Raw genomic sequence first — 19073 nt, 5'->3', positions numbered from 1 at the left:
ACCGCCAACGTGACCGCAGCTTAATAATCCAAAATGTACGCTTTATCGCCAAGCCCACTAAATGTGGACTGGTCACACTTTGCACGTGGTATATTTGCAAACGGTGTTTGAATGGCGCGTCATTTTGAACAGCTTGCTTATTTGGTATTTTACACAAAAAAAACCAAACGCGTTGTTGATAAATGACAGCAGACGGCGAAAAATACTTATAAAGTACATTTGGTATTTTTCCAATAGGAATTCTGTTTACAAATTTCCAATCAAAAGTAAAGTTTTGTTTCTTAATTGATAGCAAGTTTAAGATTCGCAAGCGCAATAACATTGGTCTTAATGTTAACTCAAAGGGCGCTGTTAAATTCCTTATGAAATGTGCACTTTACATAGTGATGCAATAGCAAATGCACCGCAGTTATCGATAACATTATTGTGGCTTTGATTAAATGGTTCTTGTCTCCGCTAAGTGCTAGCGCGCAATTCAAATAATGAAAGGAAACACAAATAAAGTGTGACTCATGAATTTTGCTTGTTTATCAATAGTTTGTTTACTCCAATCACTTCTTAAAATTATAGATGTATAGATTGCTATGCAAGCAAATATTGCTAAAGCGAATCGTAACATGAGTGTATGTTTGTTCTCACATTGAGCATATAAAAACAATTTGCCAGTTGTCCAATAACTTAGCCTTTCTTTTCGCTTGCTTGCACTTGGCAACCAGAGAATCACAGAATACTGTCTCTTACTCCCCTCTCGCCCTGACGACAATCCCTGTCCTCGAGATGCGGAAAACGTGTAGCAAAAAAATAACAAAAATATTTTTGTTTTCAAAAGTACACACATACATACATACATATTGTAAATGATGACGCGCACATAATCTGGATTAATCTCTGAGATGTTGGCAAATGCCGGACGTCTAAAGCGCTCAGTGCAATGGTAAATGCAATTTCCACACACTTCCATTAGATCGGTGTAAATAAATCGTATTACGAAATTGTTTACATAATGCAGTAATTTGAACCTTAACAAAGTCTGCAAATGTAGGTAACATTGATTGCAAAAGCAAATAACAAACAACAATAATACAAATTTGTTATTCTTACAAACTGTAAGTAATTGCATTTCAATATTGTATGCAGCAGACAGTTAACAGTCGACAGACAGCTTAACATAAAAATGTTAAGTGGTTAAGTGAGCTCACAACCTTTCTTTTTATTGTGACATGCGACGACTTGACGCCGTGCCAAGCAGCATTTGAATGTCAACAGTAACGTTCTGCTGTTAATAGCGCTGTCTCGTTCTCACACTCGTTCTTGCTAGCAGTCAAGTCGAGAGATCGAGACGATGTGTGAGCGTGTGTGTGTGTGTGTGTTGGTGTAGCGCGATAAGCAATTCCCAAACATCAGCACATAAAATCGTCGGCTAATCGTTTGCGAGCACACAGTTGGCTTGGAGCTTTAACTTGGAGAAGTACTCAATAATTTTGCTGTGAGTATCGAGCAAAACACGGACAACACGTGAGACCACGCAAATTGTAAATTGAAGCTAATTTAGCGACGACTGAAAACAGAATCCACACAACAATGTCAGCCACAGCGAAAACCACACAACCAATAAAACCAACGTTGACATCAAGTAAGTGTTGTTGTTGCAGTTGAATTTGTATTTGTGTGCCATTTAGCGCATGTGGATTAACAACAGCGCCATCTACAGTTGAGGGCTACAAGCTGGGCAATGTGCTGATCGAGGGCAAAACGAAACAAGTCTACGATCTACCCGAACATCCTGGCCTCTGTCTGCTGCTCAGCAAGGATCGCATCACAGCTGGCGATGGTGTGAAGGCTCACGATTTGGCCGGCAAGGCCGAGATCTCGAATACAACCAATTACCAGGTATTTCGGTTGCTCAACGAGGCGGGTAAGTTGCTTTTGAGAATATGTGAATTTAAACTGTTTTCATTATATGTATGTATGTATTTACATATATCTATCTCGCTTAGGCGTACGCACCGCCTATGTGAAATCTTGCGGTTCGAAGTCTTTCATTGCCCGCAAATGCACAATGATACCAATTGAATGGGTTACACGTCGCCTGGCAACCGGCTCCTTCCTCAAGCGCAATGTGGGCGTGCCCGAGGGTTACAGGTCAGTAGCATTCCACTTGGGGTTATCACTCAACTCATCCTCATCAACTAACTGTGAGCTGCACTCTGCTGCATGTGCGACACACACTCACACAAGTGCATCTTATCAATGCAACCCCCCTCTCCCGTCCCTTTCACCAAATGTTCCTGTTGCCGTAAACAAATTCAATATCAATTGATGCGCGCTGTGCATTCAGGTCGTTGATGCGGTGATGCGGTGATAAGAAACCACGACACCGCAATAATATTCTGTGCAAAAATTCCGCAATTCGCTTCAATTGTCAAAAACTTTTCAACTTCCACCTCCTCATCCTCTTAATTCAAACTAGAATTCAACCTTTTGCTCAGATAGATTTCTTATTTAAATATTGATTTATCTTATTTTAAATATGGTTTTCATCGAATTTATTTCTTATTGGAACCCGAAATTTAATTTAAACTAATTTAATTCGTAACTTTATTCAATTTTTATTAAACTTTCCCCTAATTTTTAAAAAATCTGAAATATAAAATTTAAATATTTTTTTTTCGAATATATTTCTTAAAAATTTAAACCCGAAACTTAATCTACATTTTTCTAAATTCATTAAATTTTTATTCAACTTTCCCCTATTTTTTTAATAAATCAGGAGTATATATATATAATATAATATTTAAATATTTATTTTTTTAAATGTTTTTTTTTTCGAATTTATTTCCTAAAAATGTAAAGGCGAAATTTTATTTACATTTTCCTAAATTCATTACATTTTTATTCAACTTTCCCCCGTTTTAATAAATCTAGAATAATATACAAACACAAATTTAAATGTGTTTTTCTTTTGAATTTATTTCTTAACAATATAAATTTGAAATTTAAATTACTTTTTCTTTGAATTCATTAAATTTTTATTCAAATTTCCCCTATTCTTTTAATATGCGTAGAATATAAACATTAATTTTAACGTTTTTCTCAAATTTATTTCCTAAAAGTTTGAACTCAAAATGTAATGAAATTTTTCTTAAATTCATTAATTTTTTTTTTCAAATTTCACCTATTTTTTTAATAAATCTAGAAATTCACTAGCGAACTTTATGTAAAATTTACTTTTATTTACAAGAACAATTTTTGTAATTTTAAAATTGGGTGAATTTTTTCTGAAATTTATTAATTAATTCACTCAAAAAATTTTACCTTCCTCCTCTCTTTACATCATTACTATCACTCATTCTAAAACCTCAACATTTTCGAAAGAGGTTATATTTAATATTCAACTTTTTCTAAAATTAGTTGATTTTTTTTTTATATTTGAACTAAAAATTACTTTGTAATTTAAAATTAAGAAACTAACTAATTTTTAAAGAATTCTAGGTATTATCACTTTTTTAATATGTGTTACATCAATAGTACATAGGTAAAAATTTCTTTAAGATTTCTGCTCGCTGCAGCATATTACACTTTATCGTATAGTTTTCTAAGGTTAATTGTATTTAAACTAACCAAAACATTAGATTCAAATAAAAAAAACATCCTTTTCATTACATACATGATTAATAATTACAAACATCTGTATAAATGCTTTGCAAAATTTGGCTTTATCAGCAGCTAATTATAATCATGTGGAAGTTTATTTAATTAACTAAAAGTTAGTCCATTTGAGTAATAAAATAACAATAATTTAGATAACGTAGATTATCTTACAGTTATGTATATAACATTTTAAACAATTAATATTTTGTTTTCATTTTCTTTTAATGTTTTTTATTTACTTCAAAAGCATTCTATTAAAATAGTTGCTAATTTTGTAATGAGGTATTGTATTTAAAGCTTTTTAAATCTTGACTATCAATAGTATATGCCAGTCTATTAACTCTTGTCATGTTCTTTTCCTCATCTATTACCAAGAATTTCTGAACCAGTAATTTAAATGATTAAATATAAATATTGTAGCAAGATTTTTGATGGTGATTATGGATAGTTCTGGCACTTTCGATAGTAACGTATTATATTTCAAATATTTATGGCATATTACTGTTACTTTAATCGATAGTATTCATATAATAATTACAAATATTACCGATAGTTCTGGCACTATCGATAGTATCGAGATATATTTTAAATATTTGTAGCATATTACTGTAACTTTAATCGATAGTATTCATAGAAAATAATAACTATTATCAGTTGTAACAAATTATGTTTTAAACTTGTATAGCATATTACTGTAACTTTAATCAATAATATACAATAATTGCAGGTATTATCTCTTGTTCTCACACTATCGATAGTAACGAATTATGTTTTAAATTTGTATAGCATTTTACTGTAACTTTAATCAATAATGTTCTGACACTATCGATAGTATGAAATTATATTTTAAATACTTTTAGTATTTTAGTTATAGTTTTTGCAATTCGAAATTCCTTAAATGTAGAACAACTTTGAATGTTTCTTTGCAGATTCTCGCCACCGAAGCAGGAGACGTTCTTCAAGGACGACGCCAATCACGATCCTCAGTGGAGCGACGAGCAAATCATTTCGGCCAAGTTCGAACTCAACGGCCTCGTAATTGGTAATTGGAGAAGACACAGAAATATGTTCAGACAAATCCAGAACTTTTTTTTTAACATTTATGTTTCATCACAGGTCAGGATGAGGTGGACATCATGAGACGCACAACGTTGTTGGTATTCGAGATATTGGAACGCGCCTGGCAGACAAAGAATTGCGCACTGATCGACATGAAGGTGGAGTTCGGTGTGGATGCCGATGGCAACATTCTGTTGGCCGACATCATTGATTCCGACTCGTGGCGTCTGTGGCCCGCTGGTGACAAACGTTTGATGGTCGACAAGCAAGTGTATCGCAATCTGACAACGGTGACCAGCACCGATCTCGATGCGGTCAAGCGCAATTTCATCTGGGTGGCCGAACAGTTGGCCGACATTATGCCGCGAAAGGATCATTTGGTTGTTGTCCTCATGGGCAGTGCATCGGATACATCGCACAGCGAGAAGATCGCAACGAGTTGCCGATCGTTGGGACTCAATGTCGAGTTGCGTGTGACGTCGGCACACAAGGGACCCGAGGAGACGTTGCGCATTGTCCGCGAATACGAATCGGTGTTGAGCAATCTGATCTTTATCGCTGTCGCTGGACGCTCCAATGGCCTCGGGCCCGTTGTCTCGGGCAACACCAACTATCCGGTGATCAATTGTCCGCCCGTGAAGTCCGATAACATGCAAGTGGATGCGTGGTCCAGCTTGAATCTGCCTTCGGGCTTGGGCTGTGCCACTGTCCTCTATCCGGAGGGCGCAGCGCTCCATGCCGCCACCATTCTGGGTCTCAGCAACTTTATGGTCTGGTCGAAGCTGCGCGTCAAGCAGCTCAACAACTTTGTCACCCTCAAGAAGGCCGACAAAGAGTTGCGCGGCGTTCGCACTGCCTAAGAACATATTTGCCATCACACACACACCTTTTTTTTATTTTATTATTATTTTTTTTTTACTAATTTTATAATCTTTATTATTGCTGAAGCATGACACTAATACAGTTTTATATAAAATATAAATAACTTGTTTTTTTTTATACCCGCTACCCATGGGGTAGAAGGGTATTATAAGAAAGAGGCATCTCCGACCCTATAAAGTATATATACTCTTGATCAGCATCAATAGCCGAGACGATCTAGCCATGTCCGTCTGTGTGTCTGTCCGTCTGTCTGTCTGTCCGTATGAACAGCTAGATCTCAGAGACTATAAGAGATAGAACTATAATTTTTTTCGACGGCATTTGTTACACATAAATTAAGTTTTTTTGGGACACGCCCACTTCCGCCCTCGCAAATTGTAGAAGCCATTAAAGAAATACTTTTGTTTGGCCGACAATCTGGTATGTTGTGCCGCATATGGTATATTTTGAATGTGGTACTATATCGATATAACAAATATACCGTTTGGTATATATTTTTTAGTATTTTTGTAGTATTTTCGGTATATTTTGAAAATAATAACAGAATATTTTGCTTATATTCAAAATGGGTAGCGGTAGTAGTATCGAGCACACTCGACTGTACCTTGTTTTTTTTTATTTCATTGCTGGCTGCTCTGCATTTGGGTTTGTGTCTTGGCTAATTTCCATAGCATACTTTTAAGCGGCTTAGACAAAATGCTAAAACAATGCAATAGAATTCAATGGCATTTTAAGCTATACTCGAATTTAGATTTGAAGGGTATGACAGCGTAGGGATAATGTTTGTAACACACCTGAAATGGAATGGAATTTTTATAATATATATATTTAATACATGCATTTATACAATTAAGAAGTCTAATGTCTGTGAATAAACATAACAATGCAGTATTATTCTTCAAATATACCGTAGCAATATACCAACAAATATACCAAATGCTACATTTAGTATATTGATAAAGTATTACATTCAAAATATACCATATCAGGCGTTTTTCCTCATACAAAAGAATTATTTATAAACTTCAACAATTTTTATCCGACTGCAAACAAATTTTTAAAAATTATAAAGAAAGAAAATTATAAATTATAAATAAATACATAAATAGGTAGTGGAAGTGATATTATCGCATAATTGATATATGTACACATACTATATATTATCTATAATTGAGAAGATTGTTGATCCCCACGAACATAACATACTGTGAACTTTGAAATAGCAGTAGGACAGAAACAAACCTACATAATGGTTTTATTTTAGATTTGTTCTATTCTGTTAATGCGTAATTTAATGATCTCTTGATTTCATTGCAATTTGCAAGTATATTTTCTATATAGTAGTTTTATTCTACCCATCAACTAGATTTCCCTTTTTGATATTACTATCTTTGATTATATATATTTTATCGTTTTTAATTTACACTGAATAGTTTAGTAGAACTGATTTTAAAAGATCAGAGCAACATTCTTATAATTTGTGATATTTTCATATTGTTTTCATATGTAAACTATTATTTACTAGATCTCCCTGAGAGATAAATTCAAGCAACAGAAAATATGTTATTTATAATAGCAGAACTCATTGGATAACTGCTATTTCTGTGAATTTATTATTATTATTATTATTATTATTATTATTATTATTATTATTATTATTATTATTATTATTATTATTATTATTATTATTATTATTATTATTATTATTATTATTATTATTATTATTATTATTATTATTATTATTATTATTATTATTATTATTATTATTATTATTATTATTATTATTATTATTATTATTATTATTATTATTATTATTATTATTATTATTATTATTGTTATTGTTATTATTATTATTATATTATTTATACAATTTACTTATTGTTAATATAGACAGATTGTAAATAAAAGTAGAGAGACAAAAAAAAACTATTTACTATAGTTGTGATATTTTGAGTAATAAATTTATTTTGATATTTTTTTAATTTTATTTACGAATTATTTAGTTATTTATTTATAGTATATAATTTTATAGTTATTTATAGTACATTTTTATTATAGTTATTTATTTATATTTTAAATTTCAATTCAATATTTAATTTGAAGAAATTATTAATTGTTAGCAGAGCTGGAATGAAATATGAAATAGTTTATTTGTTAAATTCGCTGAGGTGAAATGAAGTATCTCGGTGTCTAGCATGCTCAACGGGAATGCGCTCTTCCATGGTAATTGAATATGGCATTGTTTATGCACAACATATTTCATATTTATGCATAATTCGATTGCAGCTTTGAGAATTAAAATAATTATAGAGCCAAAGCCGAAAATGCTTCATTAAAAGATTTCTGTGCATATTTGCATGTAGATTTCTCTATCTCTATCTCTCTGTTTCTGTCTCTCTCACTCACTCTCTCTCTCACTCTTCCTCTCTCTGTATGCATTTATCTGTGAAGCAGTTTGAATTGAATTATGATGCTCAAGTTGCATTTTGCAGTTTCGCTCTCATGATGTGCGTTTTGTGTTTGTGTTTGTGTGCCACATGTCGCCCTCACTCCACATGAAGAAGAAGAAGATGAAGAAGGAGGAGAAGAAGAAGAAGAAGAAGGCTCTGCTTTCGCAAAAGGTTTCGCATTCCAACATTTGCCAGCTTATATCAGCGGAGGCAGCTGCTCTCTCTTTCTCTCCTTCGTCTGTTTCGTCCTGCTGCCTCCCCCCCCCCCCACTCCCCACGCAACACAACGCGCTGCAACTGGAGATGCAATTGGAGACAGGCTGTGGCAAGAGTTGTGTTGAGTTGTTGCAGCCAAATTAACTGTGCTTGGCATGTTATCAAATACTAGACCGTGGAATGGCTTCCAGAAATGGAATGGGATGGTATGGAATGGAACGGGATGGAATGGGAATGGGAATGGGAGGGGAAAGAACAGCATGTAAAATGTGTTAAAGTGCGCTGCATAACCTCTGATCAATTAATCATACTTTAGCACAACAAAAACACATCCATAACAATAATAACAAGTATGCTTCAGAGTGTGCTCAACTGCTTGATACCCTGTAATTGAGTTTTACTCAAGAAATTATTTACAAACTAAAAGGAAAGATGAAATGCAAATATTCAACAATTTTTAAATTATTTACTAACTAATAAGAAACATGAAATGCAAATATTATGTAAATATTTAACAATTTCTAAATATCTTTTTTTTGTTTAAATATAATTTCCTCTAAAATATGTGCTTTTGTTTTATTATTCATTTGTTTAAATAGAAGAATTCCAATTGTCCTGTTGTTTTAATATTTGTATTATAAATATTTTGTAAATAGTGTTCGCATAGTCAATAACTAATCTATTAACATTAATTTTTTATGCATAGAATTAAAAAAAAAATGAGTTTTGCAAACCGTTTCAAACTTGTGATATAAAAATACTAAATAAAGCGAACAAATAGATAAAGAATAAAACAAAAGTTCATTCAAGTAGTCTCGAATTTAATTCTAAGCTACAAAAATAAACTAATAAAAAAAAATAAGTAACAGCTACTACTAATTACATATATTAATAAAAATGAACATTAATACTCTTACTCATAGTGGACGTTTTGTGCATAAAACACAATTAGATAATGATTTTAGCTTAATGACTTATTTTTACGTTATTTCTTCAAGTTCAACTTAAAATTGCTTTCGGTTTTAGTTGAATGAATAACAACATTTTAAATGAGATGGAAGTTAAAAAACAGATCAACTGACTAGATACCCTTTTGTCATATATTAAATAAGTATTTAAATGTAAATAAGTATAAAAATAATAAAAATAATAATGGTAATGGTAATGGTAATGGTAATGATAATGATAATGATAATGATAATAATAATAATAATAATAATAATAATAATAATAGTAATTGCTATTTCTCATATTTAAATATTTCATACTTCCAATAGATAAACAAACATTATTCAATATTATAATATTTATTTCTTTTAACTTCTTTAAAAAAAAAAAAAAAAAAAAAAAAAAACTTTATGACAATCTTACTTTAACAAACATAACAAAATTAATACTTATTGAATCTAGTAAGACTAATTTGCTAAGATTACATATAAATAGACTTATTTCCAACGTTCTTCTCAATAAATAAATAACAAAATGTTGTCTGCTTGTTCAACAGTTAATTCTCAAGGCTTTTCCGCCCATATTCCATAACTCATAAGTTAAGCAACTTTGCTTCGATTCGTCGCTGTCTTATGTTGTCTGTTATTGCTGTGTTAACCGTTCACGTTTTATGGCTTACAGGGTATCATAATAACAATAATTTAGCACGTGAATGATGTGGGATGGGGTTGTGGGGTTGTCGGGTTGTGGGGCTTGGGGATTGGGGTGTGTTCGTTCGTTCGGTTGGGTGGGCGACGCGACGGGATAGTGAGAATGAAATGAGTGAGGCAACTGAGCGACGTACATATTAAAAGTCAGGGTCAAAGAGCCATTGTGCTTGCCCCATGGCGCAACTTTTGTTCATAAGGGGAAACGAGGGGAGACCGAGACGAAGGCGAAGATGGAGATGGAGACGGTAACAACAATAAACAAAATATGAATGGCAAGGCAAATGTAACAAAATGTAAGAAAACAAGAAACGAGAATAACACACAAAAAAAAACAGACACAAAAAATAAATAAATAATAAGATAAATTGAGAAATACATCATCGGCATTTGTATACACTATCCCAAAAAAAAATAAAAAAAAAGATTGGCACATGTTTGAAACATTTTCGTTGATTGATCGATCAGCATTTCGTGTTTATCATAGTGCTAATATGATCTTCATTATTCTCACGATTCCAAAAACACGTGCCCTTACAGTTATTTTGGAATAAAGTTTTCATATTGATTGCAGTCCAGTTTCTTTTAATTGTGTTAATCCTTGATTAATGAAGACTGCTCCATTTGATTGTGAATGCACAACTTTCAATTTAAGTGTTTAATTAACTGTTTAAGATTTAAAATAAAAATAAAAACATTTTGATGTCATTATAAACTCAATATTTATTTAACCAAAATTCGAACACTACAAAATGAATCATTATATAAATCAATATCAAGAATCACGCTTAAACATTTATTTTCAATTTTAAAAGAAACGGGAAATATTTTAAAAATGTTTGTTTTGAAAAATTTTTATGTATTTAAATCCCCTTTATTATTTTCTTATAAAATCAAACTTTTTATTTCTATATTTTTTATTATCTGTTATATGAAACATTAAATTATCAGTTAATTTTAAAGATATCACAAAAGAAAAATCCAATTATAAATTTTTAGCTTTATCATGATCTAAAGTGAATTATTTCATTTTATTAATAAGATTCGTTAATAATTTGAGAGAATTCAAATAAAAATAAATAAAGAGAGCTCAATTTACTAAAAGCTTATGCAAAAAATATAGTATAATGTAAAAATAAAATCATTCAGATTTTTATAAAGACGATTTAATACAACTATCGATCATTCTCTTAAGTTATGCATTGAATAATATAATATATACATTATTATTTATCATTTACCTACACTTGTAATATGGTATTGTGTAAAGTAAAAAGAGCTCAATTTACTAAAATTTTATGCAAAAAATATATTTGTCCTAAAATGTAAAAATAAAATCATTCAGATTTATATAAAGACGACTTAATACAACTATCGATCATTCACTTAAGTTATGCATTGAATAATATAATATATACATTATTATTTATCATTTACATACACTTGTAATATGGTATTGTGTCATTGCCATAGGTAATCAAGTGTCGACAGCTTGAAAAGTCACTTTCCAATTTGCATATTCAATTACATATCGATTTATTCAATTATGCAAACTATCGATATTTTCAAGTGGCCGCCAACTCGATACTAAAATACAGTGCACAACCTAGCGAGGAAAGTGTATTGAGTAAAACAACAGCAACAACAACATCGTCTTCGTCTTCGACTTCGCTGGGGCCATTTGGGGCCGTGGGGGTCGCCCAACGACAACAACAATGGCCGGCAATTGTTTTGCGGCGTCGCCGTCGATGACGCGGCTATGTTTGCGGTCGCTGGCGTTTCCGTCTGTCTGTCGCACCAGAAAGAGAGAAAGATAGAGTGAGCACGGTTGCCATTCCAAACAAGTAAGAAAACTACAGTCGAGTGTGCTCGACTGTGAGATACCCGCTACCCATTTTGAATAAAAGCAATATATTTTGCGGTATTATTCTCAAAACATACCAATTATACTACAAAAATACTAAAAATATATTTTGGGGTATTATTATTAAAATATACCAAATATACTAAAAATATACCAGATGGTATATTTGGTATATCGATATAGTACGCATTCAAAATATACCGTAGACGGCACAATGTGCCAGATTGTCGGCCAAAGCAACTCAGACCCCTAGTAAGTAGGCGTTTTTGCCCATACAAAAGTATATAATTAATAACAATTAACAATTTTTATCTGATCGCAACCAAATACTACTACTATAGTATTTATAGTATATACCAAAATTCGCAACTCTAGCTTTAAATTTACGCTTGTTATTCGATTTTTTTTATTTTTCGGGGGCGGAAGTGGGCGTGGCAAAAATTTTAACAAACTTGATCTGCGTGCAAACATAACAAATGCTGTCGAAAAAAAATTATAGCTCTATCTCTTATAGTCTCTGAGATCCAGTGTTTCATACGGACAGACGGACAGACGGACATGGCTAGATCGTCTCGGCTGTTGACGCTGATATATATATATATATATACTTTATAGGGTCGGAGATGCCTCGTTCTATCTGTTACATACATTTCCTGCCGGCACAAAGTTATAATACCCTTCTACCCTATGGGTAGCGGGTATAAACAGAGCTGGGATCTTGACTCAGATCAGACCTAGCCCTTGTCGTCACCGTTAACACAAACAGTATCAGCGTCACTACTTCTCACATTCGACTGTAGCTTTCTTACTTGTTTTTATTTTTCCCTCAATGCAAAACCAACGAATTAGGATGCAAGTATCCGTAGCGAGATAACTTCATCTCATTGCGCGCGAAAGCTTCACCTTCACAAGATATCATAAGATACAAAAATATTAAGTATGTCCTTGCGCTGCTTTATTCTTATTTCTTTGGAGTACATTCATTAGTTAGTCGATAGATATGGAAATAAAAAAAAATTGTTGTGTAACATATTATTATTATGTACGGATTAATTGTGTATTTAAAGAACATTTAAATCAAACGCATACTTCAAAAATGCATTAAATGCAGGTCTTAAACAAATTAAATTAACAATATTCTTGTCAAATTTTAAATCAAATACGAATGTTCAAAAGTAGTAGCAATTATGTATACAAATTAAAATTAAAATTCACTTCAATAAAATTTCAAAAATACTTGATCGCAAGTTTTGAGCTTTCTCAATTAACTGAACTTTTTTGTTTATCAATTAACTTAACATAATTTTTCCTTTGATATTTTCATATATTAACATATTTATCCATAGTTTTATCTTGCCATAATTCTTGTAACATATTCTCGAACATAACATATTCTTTACAAAAAAGAAATCTTAACTTCGTTGTCAAAGTGGGAAGTGTCGAGTTATGTTCATAAAAACAATTTCTTCCACTAGTTGAAAGTAATTTCACGTTATTTATATATCTGTAACCTTGAGTTTGACAAGGTCTAAAGAGCTTAATATTATTTCTTTCATTGTCATTTGTAAATTAGTATTTTATATTAAGTTAAGCTAAAAGTTTTCTGAGTTATCTAGATTTTCAAGATCGCATCGAACAGTTCCTGATCGTCTGTTTTAGGAGGACGATTTTTAGATTTTTAGAGCGCAGGTTCTTATTGCCAGGCACGTCCACATGGATTGTGCTGGGCACATAACCGTTTGTGCGAGCTGATCTCTTAGCTTACTGCGAATAAAACTGTCCAAAGGCATCATCACGATCCAAACTCTCGCCCTTGTTGTCGATCCGAAACAGGAAGTGCAGCATTGGCAGATCACGTATGCGATCGGCGAGTTTGATGATGCGCAAATCGTGAGCAGTCCATGGCGAGAGCATCGTTATGGCTTGCTCCTCATTCACATAGGCAATGGAGATGCCACCTAATTTGCTCTCGGAGAAGCGCAACAGGAATGTTCCAGGTTCTGCGCAATGCAACTCACACTGAGTCCTGTCCTTGGTGAAGAAGCCCGTGATAAGATTTGCCTTCCACAAGGGCATCAGATGGTTCTTGATCAGTCTCATGACGGAGTAGAACCACTCCCAGAAGGTGAATCTGCATTCTGGCAACGGATTCTTGCAGAACTCATTCCATGTTATGTATGCGAAGCGTCGACCCACGAGTTTTTCATGTAGAAACGCCAAGTTGTCTGCGGTTAATGGACGCTGTGTGCAGGCTGTAAATTTCATATTGAGCGCAGTAGATAACTCCAACCAGGTGCCATAGTCGCTGACCACAAAGGGAATGCGTATAACATCCGCGAATGCATTGTCCCATATGATGGTAGCCCAAGATTTTGGCCTCTGTCTGCTATGCCCAATCACCACCACGGGCAGTGAAAATGTCCAGGAGCAAATATAGTTGTCATTCAATTTAAACGTTGCATAGAAGAACAGCGTGAACTTTTCGTCCAAAATACTGTCAACTGGGTTCGATCGATTGATTTTCTTGAGCAGCATATTCTTAAAGTTGGCGCAGAATATTTGCTTTGTCGGTTGATATTCCATGATGCTTGAACTGTTCTGCAGCTTTCCCGACTCCATTTGGCTTAAATGGCACTTGATCACATTCAAGTGGGGGTTTTGACGGTCCACAAAATGTTTTGCCTGCCTCTCAGAAATAATGTTACACTTGATTGTGGGCGGATTCCGGCTCATGACCAGTTGGGAGCCCAGAAGCCATCGCACTGAGACTGCAAAGCGTGTGTTTGTCCTGAGCACTTGTGGCGGCTGTTTGACCACAATCAATGCTGATCCTAGCAGATACTTTTGCGCCCGCTGCATTCGCTCGCGAAGCTCAGCGACTTCTTCATCTTCTTTTGGAATGCCCTCGATAGCAGCCAGTAATTGATTGATGAAGTTTTCCAGCAACTCCAAGCAACGTTGTATCTCATCCAGATTATCTTTATTGAACTGTGCTTCATTTGCTGCCAGCACCTGTTGACGAAGCCAGTTCCTTAGCTCCGTGATGACCATATCCTGCAGACGCTTATAGTAAAAAAAGCTGCGCTCTAAGAGGCACAACTCATTCGCCTTGTCTTCTATAGAAAGTGTGATGGCTGTGGCATCGTCGAGGTTTTCCTTTAGCTTTTGTTGTTGCTCTGTGATTGTGGTGGTAAAGTTTGAGAGCCTTTGCACAATCTGACGATGGATATCAGTAAGCTCTAACTTGTCCGACAGACCAGAAGCCGAATCAAAAAAATCCCTTTCAGCCATGTAACTGCTCACACTTTCAGGATTATTCATTTTTTAATGGCAAACAAGTTTCTACGGAGATCCAAATATTTCTTTTGCTCGCAAACTGCGCAGTTCCGAAGAAAGCACAAGAATTACAAGGAACTTATCGATACAATAGATCACAATATCGATTGCTACTAAATCAGTGTACCTATCGAAACTTATTTCGATAGATTAATTAGTGCAATAGGTGTAATCAGGGTTGCCATTCCAAAAAAATTGTTTGTACCAATTTTAGCAAAAAGATTATTTGAATTTCACAAATTTTGATTCACAATATATTATATAACTGTTTACGTAGTGATAGACCTTAGATTGACGCATATGTACATATTTTCTCAATTGACACAATACGTCGCAAATCGACTGTATGCGATATTTTCCAGTGATAGTCATAGTTCAATTTCTAACTGATAGAAAATTTGTGTCTGGTGGAACAGAGCCATTTGTTAAAATAATATGTGTGAACATAAAATTTAATGAAAAATTTAAATTCTAGACCAGGCATATTGAAAATGTACCAAAATGAAAAAAAGTGATCCAATGTACCAACGCATTAAAAAATGTTCCAGTTTTGGTACATTTGTACCAAAAGTGGCAACCCTGAGAGTGAGAGAGGGTGGAGGGGGGTCAAGTGGCGGTGCTGCTTTTGGCGCGGATCGTTTGCCAAAAGCATAAAAACAATTTTGTTACAAGCGAATGCCGCACCACATCCTTTGTCCGATCTCCACAAATACACACACAAGCTGTGTCGTGTGTGTGTGTGTGTGTCTGTGTATTTGCTTTCTGCTCTCTTCTAGTGCGCCGCCATTTGAGTTCAGTCCGGGTTTCAACTTGTTACTAAAAATATGCAAGACAGTAAGTGGAAACCGGTTCGGTTCGTTCGAACTTCGTTTTGCGATCTCATCAAGCAAGTTGCCGGGCCTGTTGTTGCGCTGTTGCTGGGTGCTGAGCTGGGGCATTGTTCAGCAGGCTTGTATGTATGTATGTATGTGACTCTCGACTTGATTGAGTTGGCTTAAGCGGCAGCAACAACAACAACAATAACAGCGAACGAGCTATGCACAAATAAAGCAAGCGAAAGACAACGACAACAACATGCAAAAAACCAACACGTAATACAAGATGCGATACAACACGATCGAAGCGGGCAAGCAGTGGAGGGGCAAAGCAGTGCGGGGCCAAAGCAGTTTACTGTACAGCCATACAAACATATGTACCTACGCGCATACGTATGCGGGAGAGAGAGAGAGAGAGAGACATGGAGCACTATGATTACGCACGCATAACCGGCAAGCACTGGAATATATCCATAACATATAGGCATACAAATACACGTCCATACATTGTATGTATGCATGTATGTACGCATTTGTATGTATCTCGTGCTCTGTTGCTCCTTCATGCTGTTGCTGCTGCTGCTGCTGCTCCAGCTGGTGTTGTTGTTGCTGCTCTCATTCTGCAGATTGTTGTTGTGCCCGCAAGTTGCGCTACTTTTGCGCTTATTCGGCTTCGCGACGTTACTTGTTATCTCACTCACACACACTCACTCGCCTGCCAGCCCCTCTCTCAGTCCAATGTTTACCATTTCACTTTGCCTTCTCCGCAATGTCACCCACCCGAGTCGCAGCCATAAATTCAGGTTTGATTTCATTATGCGCGCGCCACTTCAAATCCAGTATGGTATTTTAAGTTAGTGGCAAACGAAAATATTTAAAGCAAGCAAAAGAAATATGATAAAGTAGAAATGTTGGTGAACATATGTACATATGTACATATGAACATACATAGTTCTGTTTTAAGAACTGATAAATTATTTAAGAAACGCAGACTTCACTATTTAGCATGCATAACGGGTATTGTCGAGTCAAGCTGACTCAACTGCGTTTTCTTGCTTACTTACACATACATATGTTTGGGTGTATGTATGTGTGTGACAACTGACTTAACTGTGAATTGCGACGACTACAGGCGACGATCGCGTTCGGCATTCGCATGTAATGAACGACAGCCAGTGGAAACGCACTCGTGTTTTTTGTGCACGAGTGGTTGTTTTAATGGGGAGGGGTGGTTGGGGGTGCAGGTAAAGTTGAGTTGAGTCTTTGGACTGGACGTGCGGACGCAGACACAGACGCGGACGTGTTTTGTGATAAGCGTTGCGCGCGCGATCTGCCGATAATAAAAAACCTCAATAAAACACATTAACAAAACAGAAATTAGCAACAAAGCGAGAAATGGAAAAGCATGCGGCAGCACAAACAAATATACATATACATACATATGTATGTATGTATGTACATCGTCCAGGTTGAAAGTACTCACAGATAGCACAAATAGTAGTCTGTATACTAAATTGTGAAGTGTTTGCAAGTGGTGCAATGGAGGGGTGTGATGTATGTAGTATAAACCACATCGGGGAGGGCATCGTACAACTGTTTAAACACTATGTCGTCGATCGATATCGGTCAATGTCGAGCAACTGCCGGGGTTACGCCAGAAGGTTTTCTACGTCTATCTATTGAGGGGCTTCACGCGCACATCAAATATCTCACATGCATGCATACAATACTATTGTCATTATCGTCATGATATTAAATAGCAAAAAAAATACAAAAAACAAAAAAAAAAAGTAAATGCTTCACAGTCTCGCTAGATTTGATTGTCAATTAGAGAGTCATTAGCAATGATATAAGAATGACTCCGATTAACAAATTGAATACATAAAATTGTACATACAAATAAATTATCATTTTTTTGTATGCATGTATGTATGTGTCTAGCTAAGCAAAGATGGGCGCGGTATCATCTTAAAAATTAAATTCTTTGTTCCCAGAGCAGTTCTATCTTTGCTTTCAGGGCACTTTACTTTATAACTCTGTATTAGCTAATTAGTTTCCATATACAATATTTTTTAAAGATAATAAAAAGAAATAAATAATTTAAAGTTAATAACTCATTCTCATGAATTCATAATAATTCGAGTTCTCGTTAAAGATAATTATCAAATGTCAGAAATGAAAATATGACAAAAGGCATTTAAAATGTAAATGCGTTGATTTTATAAATAATTAAACAGTCAATCAACTTATTATGCATAAATTTGCCACCAAAACCAGAATTTCTAATGCACATGATTTTTTATGATTTTTTTCGAATAAAATTTCCATAACAGAGTTATCGATTTGGCAATTAGGCAATCAATCAGTGTTATTGCTATTGTCTATACAATGTTGAGACTTTTTAGTTTTGTTTAAATCGCTAATCGATAGACAATATCGATCAATCAATTAGCCCCACACTGTTTTGCATAACACAACAACAAATTCTTGGCTATGTTTGAAGCTGTATGTTGGTCAGCCTTTTATATACCCTTACAATGTAATGCAACCCTTTTATTTTTTTTTTATTGTAGTCTTGGTCCTCTCTCAATCCATTCAACATTTGCCTTGGAATAGATCTAACCCATCGATTTGCATTTGGCATCTGGACAGACGCCTAAGCTTTGCAGTCGCTGCCCTGATAAAAAGCATGCTCTGCGCACATTTCCCGTCCCGCTCTGCACAACACAACACAACACAACACACGCAGCCATCTCTAAAAACACAAACATGCATATCTCCATATGTACGTGCATACACTGACATACATCTGTATGTACATATATAAACGCACCAACACATACATACATACATACGTGCAGATACCCACATGTGTGTATAAAAATTCGCAGGCCGTTCTCATTCCTCCGTATGCTTGTTTCGTTTGCTTTCATTTTATTTTGCTTTTTATTATTACACACATACGCACACATTCATGTGCACATACTCTTCTTATTTTTATTTTTATTTTTATTTTTGCGTTACTCGTTTTATTTGCGTTGCTTTTTGTCCTCCTTGTTGTTGTTGTTGTTGTCGTCGTTGTTGCTGTTGCCTGCCAGCCTTTTGCTTTATTTATTTCGACTGGCTGACGCGTTCGTTCGCATGG

General features: G+C 34.5%; 2 protein-coding genes across 3 annotated transcripts; one reads left to right on the top strand and one right to left on the bottom strand.

Annotated features, from left to right (window-relative positions):
* The first annotated feature begins 1422 nt into the window (after positions 1 to 1422).
* Positions 1423 to 5695, top strand: LOC117574504 (bifunctional phosphoribosylaminoimidazole carboxylase/phosphoribosylaminoimidazole succinocarboxamide synthetase). 2 transcript variants are annotated; one of them, XM_034258359.2, is made up of 5 exons: positions 1423 to 1633; positions 1700 to 1915; positions 1998 to 2142; positions 4581 to 4693; positions 4768 to 5695. In XM_034258359.2, the coding sequence occupies exons 1-5, from the start codon at positions 1582 to 1584 to the stop codon at positions 5568 to 5570; spliced, it is 1329 nt and encodes a 442-aa protein (XP_034114250.1). In that variant the 5' UTR covers positions 1423 to 1581; the 3' UTR covers positions 5571 to 5695. The 2 variants fall into 2 exon arrangements, with proteins under 2 accessions (XP_034114250.1, XP_034114257.1); XM_034258366.2 differs by having other exon boundaries at positions 1424 to 1633; positions 1712 to 1915.
* A 7843-nt stretch (positions 5696 to 13538) lies between these two features.
* On the bottom strand, positions 13539 to 15098 carry LOC117567475 (signal transducer and transcription activator-like). Its single transcript, XM_034247506.1, has one exon. It carries the CDS (start codon positions 15096 to 15098, stop codon positions 13539 to 13541), a length of 1560 nt encoding a protein of 519 aa, XP_034103397.1.
* Between the last annotated feature and the right edge of the window lie 3975 nt (positions 15099 to 19073).

This window comes from Drosophila albomicans, chromosome X (assembly GCF_009650485.2).
Source record: "Drosophila albomicans strain 15112-1751.03 chromosome X, ASM965048v2, whole genome shotgun sequence".
NCBI lineage: Eukaryota > Metazoa > Arthropoda > Insecta > Diptera > Drosophilidae > Drosophila > Drosophila albomicans.
This window is presented reverse-complemented; position numbering and strand designations above follow the sequence as displayed.

What these genes read in the sequence shown, in the direction of transcription:
- LOC117567475 (XM_034247506.1), bottom strand. Translation starts at nt 15,098, where the DNA reads ATGAATAATCCTGAAAGTGTGAGCAGTTACATGGCTGAAAGGGATTTT.
- LOC117574504 (XM_034258359.2), top strand. Translation starts at nt 1,582, where the DNA reads ATGTCAGCCACAGCGAAAACCACACAACCAATAAAACCAACGTTGACA. An exon ending in AAAACCAACGTTGACATCAA is followed by an intron (nt 1,634 to 1,699) that starts GTAAGTGTTGTT and finishes GATTAACAACAG; the next exon opens with CGCCATCTACAGTTGAGGGC. An exon ending in TCGGTTGCTCAACGAGGCGG is followed by an intron (nt 1,916 to 1,997) that starts GTAAGTTGCTTT and finishes TATCTCGCTTAG; the next exon opens with GCGTACGCACCGCCTATGTG.